The sequence below is a fragment of the Notothenia coriiceps genome, unplaced genomic scaffold (genome assembly GCF_000735185.1).
Source record: "Notothenia coriiceps isolate Sejong01 unplaced genomic scaffold, NC01 NC01_scaffold00022089, whole genome shotgun sequence".
Taxonomy (NCBI): domain Eukaryota; kingdom Metazoa; phylum Chordata; class Actinopteri; order Perciformes; family Nototheniidae; genus Notothenia; species Notothenia coriiceps.
The window spans coordinates 53,905-62,188 of record NW_011354790.1 but is presented as its reverse complement, the minus strand read 5'-3'; the positions used below and the strand labels follow the sequence as shown (position 1 = coordinate 62,188).

The following is an 8,284-nucleotide window of genomic DNA, read 5'->3' as shown; positions in this document are numbered from 1 at the left end:
TTATCCAAGGAGTAAAAACACTGGACTGAATCAAACAAGAATAAAAATGTTAAAATAGGGATACAAATAAGAATTAAATACTAAAAGCATGCATTACGTAATACCTCTGGTTTGAGAGAGAAACGGCTGTGTGTGTGTGTGTGTGTGTGTGTGTGTGTGTGTGTGTGTGTGTGTGTGTGTGTGTGTGTGTGTGTGTGTGTGTGTGTGTGTGTGTGTGTGTGTGTGTTGTACTCACTTATTATGTGTTACATTAGAGTGAATAACAAAGAAAAGCCAAACTTACACATCCAGCATGCTGGGGTCTGTGAACTGCACAAAGAGATCTTTGTCTTGAAGCACGCCTGAGCAAATAAAAGGGCGTATTGGGAAATGTAAGCATTTGCATACTTGCACAAAATAGGATGGTAATATTAATCAAACTCAGCAGGTCTTACCTAAGGCAACTGGGTCTAACCTGAGCCCGGGTGTGGCCACGATGATCTGATCCAGAGAATCTTTATTTGTCAGCGTTTTATAAACCTATGTGAGGGGACAATAGAGTAAGCTTCATTGGTAAATATAGATCTGAAACATTTCGATACTATCTACATGTTTACACTTAATACACATGCAGATTTTACACAAGGTTGGACGAGTTACCCACTGATGGTGAAACATTAAAATAAAAATATACAGTACAGGCGATCTACACATCCTTTGAATATAAATATACCATCCTTGACTTCAAACTACATTTGAACCATCCACAGCGTTTTATATAGATCTGTCATAGAAGTGTAGATCTATTAAGATCTGAGGGATGTGTAGTGGTTTCAAAAGTTGGTGCTGACACAGCCCTATCCACGTCTGTGCCATTATCCATGGATCAAAGTCAAAACTAGTTGAATCTGAACTATCCCTTTATCACTTAAGCCAACATGCTGGTATTCCAAAATGGTGCGAGTAGGTGGACACCATGGAAAGCTGCCAGGCATTAATAGCTAAACCTCTTCCTGTTGAGCATCATCTTTGACCAGCTCGATGCTGATCTGACACACGGGAACAAAAATGCATCCAATCAGAGGTCAACAGCTGTAAACACAGGTGTGACTGCACCCGAGGGAACAACTAAAAATAACCCCAGCTAAATAGTTACAAGGTTAGTGTGTCCAAAAATGTGTTTAGTGCCAACAACACAATGCAGTCCTGTATTCGGCAGTGAAGGACAACCCATTTAAACCTCTACTGAGTGTAAGGCATGAGAAAGCCACCAAACTCCAATGGGTACAGTGATGTTTGTATTCCAAAGAGGATGAACTCTATATTTAATTCACCCTTTTCCAAGTTTGGTGAAGTTAAATCTCATCAGAAGAGGTCAACCAGAGCGCATGTTTTCAAGTCTGAAAACAAATCTTCACAAGGCCTTAACCTATTCCCTTCTGTTGTAAAATAAGGCGGCGATATTGTAGCAAAGGCAAAACAAATATGGAAATGAATACACGTTTTATACATTATGCCAAAGCAATATTCAAAATATATGTATGTGGAATGGAACACAATTTAAACTCATTGGATCATAAAGGGTTGTCTCCACCATGTGCTTGTCCCTGTGTGTGTTTTCTACTCACTGAGTCTCTGTAGGCAGAGTTTAGAGAGTGTAGCGCAGCGTGAAACACCCTGAACTCCCTGGCTGCTGTTGCTCTGTTCACAGGCTCTAGAAAAGGAAAGAAAAACTGTTCAGATTGACTTTCACTTACAGTACAGCTTAAACAAAATGTATTTCAATACTTAAATGACAAAGCAGACAGACCTGAGCGGCTCTCTGACTCTGGCCAGGTCTTTTTGAGGATGTGTAAGGTGGATCCCGGTTGAATCCCGCAGGCATCCAGAGTAAGGTCGTCCTTAAGCTTCCGACCACAGTGGACAAACTCTGATATGAGACATTATCACACATTTTAAGACAAATAACAATAAGACATACATTACAACTACACACAGAGATGCATTTCATTCAAAGTTGATGGCTTGAGGTTCAAACACCACACATGTTACACACCTATTAGTTCAGGATCTGGGAAGGAGTCTGGGATCTGTGCTGCGACAAGCTGTTTTACAGTGGCGATTCTGTATCCTCCAGGAGGAACGTCCCCAGGCATCATGTCTGGGAAGTGGAAGGTGGATTTGGGCTGATCCATCATCTTCAGAGACAGGCGCCATTCTGAAGAAGTCATCGCTACCTATAACATAAACAGAAAACACACTATCAACTACGTATTTACTCCATATTTGACGAGCTGTTGTTATTGTAAGCCGGTTGTTATTTACGTTAGCTATTATAATTTCCACTATGCTATGACACGTTCGGTACCACATGCTATAGATAATATCAGAAATGTGCATTATCACCTCCAGCTTAATCTTTTTGGGGGGTTTTGACATCATAAATTACGTTAGCAAACCTGCTAAACCCCTGTTAGCTTCTTAGCATTTGCTAAAAAAAAAACAGACAAAAAAACATGCCGGTTCGCAAATTCAACGTAATCTATTAGTAACGTATGTCTGGTTTAAAAGAATGCCTAGCAAATGTAAAATACATTACAGAAATAAATGGCATGACAACTGTAGCCGTTGTAAAATAACCGCAGACTCACCGTTTTATTGTTGACACTCGATTCACTTCCTGGTTTTTAGTCACGTGGTCTACGTAACGTTTACTTGCACCGTTCAAACAAAGGATCTTTCATATCTGTGTTTTCCTCTGTATTTGTAACCATTGGTAATCTTAAAGTGTCTCCTTTTCCTCTTTCGCCCTCACACATAAAGACCTAATTGTTATCCAGTTTAGACCACTTGCATTATAGACAATATGTCCATATAGGCTACCTATTTTGTAAAACAATAGATAAACACACAAAAAAAAACTTTTCCTGTGCTGCGGACCAAAGGTTCCCAATTGATTTTCCTGCTGCTACACAGCTACGTATTTAACATTTTCTAAAGCTGTGTCATGTCTTGGACAACAATGTTTCCACACAGTAATGTCTGTCTGTATATCTCATTTTAGGGCAATTTAGGTCAAGTATTATTATTATTCTTATTGCAACCACATAACTGCTCACTAACAACAGCCTAGTTGTCTTTGGCCTACCACAAAACTGGCAAATGTAATTTATGAATCATATTAAATAACGTGTCTAATATATAATTAATCAAATGGATGTATTAATCCACAAACAAATTATTAGGCTATACAAATGTGCACTCAAAGTTAATTATGTGAGTTTCATTCCTATGGTTTCATATAAACTGCATAGTTGGCACTGGCAGCTCAGTGATACGTTCAAGAACCATGTGATAAATCAATGCGGTTATTATAAGATAGTCTATACAGGCTACATGTAAAAAGTAATGTCGTGTGCCCAGCGAATGAAAGCAGTTGCATATGAACCAAAACGTGTATTTATAAGATACTTGGTCTACTGCATGTGTAAAGAAAAAAAACATGTGTGTTCACAAACAGTTAAGCAGGGGGTCGGGACTCTCCAGTCTCATTTCTCCCCTCGGTATGACATCACTGCTGGACAAAGCAGCACCAAGGAGTGGTTACCGTGAAGAGACGCGTCCCAAATCAATGGAAGACACTCACACACTCTGAAAACACATATTACAGCTGTTTCCACCGTCAGGAAGAACTGTAATCGGCTCAGCAAGTTTTAGAAGTGCTTTGTGTTGTCCGAGGAAGGAACTATACTGTGGTAAAACACGTCGGCTTGTGCTGGTCAGAGAAAAGAGGAGTCCCTGCCGCTGGATGGTTGGTGCTTTCCAAGTTTCGCCTTCCTAACATGGTAAGAAAGTTTGATATGAGAGCATAAGCTAACAGAGACGATATCGAAGACATAACTTTGGTTATTTTCCAACACGCGCAACAGCTGGCGGGGAACCCCATGAACTCGAGCTAGGGTGAGTGGTTCACAGAGATGGCTTTATTCACTGGCTCTGTGTCATATATCTGTTATTTGTTGTAGTTTTAAAAAGCAAGCCAGAGGCCCGCTAAGCTATACAGTGTAGTGTTTCACAGATGTAGCTAATAACATCTATGAATGAACAGGACGGCGCCCCCATTTGAGAAAAAGTCAATACTGCAGCAAGGCATTTCATCTTTCTACCTTCCATAAGTCAAAATAGGGACATAACAGTCAGCTTTTTTTTTAAACATACAGTAATACATTTTAAATAAAGCCCACCAAGTGCTTTATTTGGAGTCATCCAGCTTCAATATGACGTTTGATAGTCTCCAATATATGGACCTTTTATAATAAGGAAACACCACATATCTAAAAGTATAAGTTTCCTCACTCTTTCAAAAGAGGCTTGGTCACACTGATAGCCAACCTGAGATTTGAAACCAAATAAAGGAACAAAACAAAACTGAGTAAATATTAGCAGGATAAAACAGTTAGAAAATACACGTTTCCTACACTGAAAGTATGCTTTTATTCAGAAAAACTGAGAGGTTTGGGAAGCGGTGGATAGGAGATGCTGTAGCCTGGTGATGTTGCCTGGCCTCATGCTGCCCTTATCACATGGTAATGCAGCTGTGCTTTGCTGGCAGGTACAGCTTCCTGTCATGTAGGAGGATGTAGTTACTGCTCTGACTTGGCTAGGAAATGAGATATGATATAGTGGAAAAATAATTATGTTATTTGACAATGTTTGAGATGTTCACATTTTTTTTCCCGGGATGTGATTGCAGTTTGGCAATTCATGGTCCTTTTTCATCTCCATGTTATTGCACATATGTCAAGCTGCCATAAGATAAAGGTTATGCTAAATTGGCTCCTGCAGCTTTACAAAAGCAGGATGTTGGAGTATCCGTCACATTGCAAACACTTTTCTTCTCTTGACAAGACACGTACAAACAGCTCTCACTGCCACGGTTGCTAATTATCATTGAGATAAAAATAGCAGTGTAGTATTGGGCTGGGCAAAAAGGCCAACGTCTTCTCTCACAATAGAGGTTATGTCATATTTCGATAACAGTATCAAGATACATAGTAGCATCTTTTCTGGTACTTCAATAAATACATAGTCTATGTGAAAATAAAAGATGATATCGTCTATCTTTTTAGTTTCAAGTGTGAATTAAAATATATAACAAATGAAAAGGACTGTCATTTTAAAAACAGTTTCTTAATTAAACAAATTAAGAGTTTTTAATAATATTCTAAAGAAAAAATGTTTAAGCCTTCATCCCGATAAAAACGTATACATATATATATATACAATAAAAAAGTGTGTATCTTTTGATATATTTCATCATATTGCGCAGCCCAGGTCTATTATTATGTTGCTTAATGGCACTGATGCATTGCCTAGTGTAAATGCCTATAGGCCTATAAGTAAAATGGAGTTTCAGTTAGTTAAAAATAAAGTAACTTTCATACATCCCCTGAGTCAAAAAAGCTTTCTTTAAGTTTATGGAGCTCCTCTCTTTTCAGTTTGACGAGCTAATGTATAATTTGACCAATGACTTGACTACTATGGGAACATTTCCTTGCATTAAGTGAATCCAGCCATCCCTTAAGAGGCCTGCTTAATGCTCACCACCGCTGCCATATGGATTTGAAAGGCTCGTTTTCATCCCATGATGCCCTCCAAGGGACAGGGGTTTTCCAGGTGGGAAATGTTCCTATTGTCAAGGGTTGATCGGTTCCCAATGGTTTGAGAAGCTTGGCAATGGTGCCAGCCATATGCCAATGAGACATTTGGGCTCAGAAGGTCAGTTTGATCCATTATATTAATAGTGTTTAAAAGTGGTCTTGTCATCCAGAAGAGGAAAAGAACAGTTGTGTCAGTAAAAAGACAAACTGTTAGAGGACCACTGTCACAGATTCTTCCAAAGAATACTGAGTTGGTACAATGACCATGGCGAAACAGTAAATCTTAATGTTCTGTGATACTTAAGGAATAATTTCTCTCTCGTTTGACCTCAGTAAGAAGCTTAATAATCCTTAGCGCAGTGTCAAAATGAAATACACTGGTGATTATGGCTCAAAAGCTGCCGACCAATCACTAAAAGAAAGTCAAGACATTCATACTGTCAAACATTCTATCAGTGACCGACTCTTTTACATATTAATGATCTTCAATTAAGAGAGCCGATAATCAAAAAGAGCCATGAATAAGTGTATAAGTCATTGGGGTAATATACTGATGGATAACATAGCCTTTTAAAAATACAACCTTTTACAGTTAAAGTTGTATCATTATATTCTTTGGGTTGCGACTTGGGAGCGTGGTCAGCTTGTTTTGATTTCTGACAGTGAGTGGAATCGTTAAAGGTGAATCGTAAAATGACAGGAAGGAAAATGCATTAACAGGCCGGCATGGGGTCCTTTAAAAACCTTGAGTCATTCAGTAAAAAAACCTTTTGATGGCTTCCTGATGTCTGGACAACACAGACAGTCAGACTGTGGTTTGGTGTGTTGGCACTTTGTAGTTCATTATGTCTTTAGTTGATATATTTACAGAAATCTTGTCCTTTTGGAGAGGCTGGCTGCGGTATGTGCCTGGTCTTTTCCTCATTTGATATTTATCCCCATTTTTAATGTCTGCCCATTGAATAAGCCACATTCTCTGCCTTTGAGGGCAAGTATCTTGGGAGATTCAGATGGTTTTGCAGGGATCTCTTTTGAGTTTGTTTCTGGCAAATGGTGAGTGTGCGCTGTTGGAAAGTTATGGATGAATCTGCACTTCTTCCCACATCCTCTCTGCTAAAGCCATACATGGAACCTCATGGAAAACGCTTTGGTTCAGCCATGAGGTGGAGCCACAGCTGACAGCAATTTCGAATCATTTATAACACCAAAACATCCCGACTGATCTGTTAGCTGCCTTCTCCAATCTAAAAGGAACTCATATATGTCCACATATAAAACTAAGTTTGAATTAAAAATGTGAATTTGATTAAACCTGAATCTGCTCAACCGTAAGGATTCACTTTTCTTGCTTTGAAGCTTAAATTATATGTTTCCAGTATAGACAGACACAAACTGTTGTTACTGATATCTTCTGTTTCTGTAAAACTACATGTAACACTATATGGCCTTGAATGTAGTTAACAGAAGAAACTAAAATGAATATGTGAAAGCATCCTATGACAAAAGGATGAATATGGAAAGATATACTGCCAAACAAAGGTTGGTACAACCCTTTTGTCTTTTTTATTAACAGCCACATAACTAAATGATAGAGAGAAGAAGAAATGTAACTCCTCCAGTGCATCTGAGCATCCTCAATGCCAGTTCATACAGACCAGCAGTATTAAAAGCAGTTGCATTTCTGATGTGTGCTTTCCATCTTGAACGCCAGCCCTAAAGATTTTTTATTATGGTCCTTGGTCTTGGAATAACCTTCAATCACGCCTTAAACTGATGGCACTTGTCCCAATAGCCTGTTTTAAATTGAAGGTGTCTGAGGTCCTTACCACCAGCTGATCTGGCAGTAATAAGTAGTGTACCTTACTGTCCCTAATGTGCACAATGTAGTGACTGCTGCTTTTTGCCTTTTTGTTTACTTAGTTGTGTTTTCTGTATTTTATATGTCTGTGTTATGTGTAAGAACGTTACTGCCTTCTTGGCCAGGTCAGCATTGTAAATGAGATTTTCTCTCAATGTTTTCATCTGGTTAAATAAAGGTTAAATACAAATAAATACATTTAAAAAATATAAGCTACTGCACATTTAGCTTTACTTAAAGGGGACCTATCATGCAAAATGCACTTTTTGATGTCTTTTATACATAAAGTGTCCCCGGTGCGTCAAGGAACTCACACAGCGCCAGAAAATAAAACCTTGTCTCTTTTCCGCCGTACCCAAATCTCTAAAAACGGGGCTACAACGGAGCTGATCAAGATTTGCGTCCGATATGACGTAATGTCGGGAATGTAGGCTGGCTTTACACCCACGGCCCAATCAGAAACGTTGCTATCAGAAACAATGTCCGACTGTTTTGGACGTAATATGGTCGGTGCATGTTTACATTAGCATCGCTAACACTCAGAGCTAACCTGTACTGGAGAGCATGTGTGTGAAGAAGCAGGAAATAAAAAGGAACTCACCTTTTGTATATAACCGGCAAGAGAGAAAGCCTTTGAGCTCCATACTGTTTCAGAAATAATCCTTGATAATCCATGATATGGCTTCGGAGATGGTTCGATAACATTTGCAGGATAACGATTATGTAGCATTTCTCTATTATCGAAATGATGACATTTTATAATGGGATAACATCAAAGTGAATGGCC

The 8,284-nt window shown here is 38.9% G+C and overlaps 2 protein-coding genes across 3 annotated transcripts in view; one reads left to right on the top strand and one right to left on the bottom strand.

Annotated features, from left to right (window-relative positions):
- The window catches only part of LOC104953670 (ubiquitin-like protein 7), a 4,387-nt gene extending 1,676 nt beyond the window's left edge, over positions 1–2,711 (bottom strand). Inside the window, exons 1-6 of one of the 2 annotated variants that reach the window (XM_010780641.1) lie at positions 2,631–2,711; positions 2,036–2,216; positions 1,790–1,909; positions 1,608–1,693; positions 435–519; positions 284–341 (exon numbers count right to left, since the gene is read on the bottom strand). In XM_010780641.1, the coding sequence (XP_010778943.1) occupies positions 284–341; positions 435–519; positions 1,608–1,693; positions 1,790–1,909; positions 2,036–2,210 (524 nt within the window). In that variant the 5' untranslated portion in view covers positions 2,211–2,216; positions 2,631–2,711. Of the gene's footprint in view, positions 1–283; positions 342–434; positions 520–1,607; positions 1,694–1,789; positions 1,910–2,035; positions 2,217–2,385; positions 2,599–2,630 lie in introns of those variants that run through there. The other variant, XM_010780640.1, reaches the window with a different exon arrangement.
- Positions 2,712–3,537: 826 nt separating this feature from the next.
- The window catches only part of LOC104953673 (CD276 antigen-like), a 25,921-nt gene continuing 21,174 nt past the window's right edge, over positions 3,538–8,284 (top strand). The window contains exon 1 of the mRNA XM_010780644.1: positions 3,538–3,824. The gene's annotated coding sequence lies outside the window, so the exon portion shown is untranslated. The remainder of the gene's footprint in view (positions 3,825–8,284) is intronic.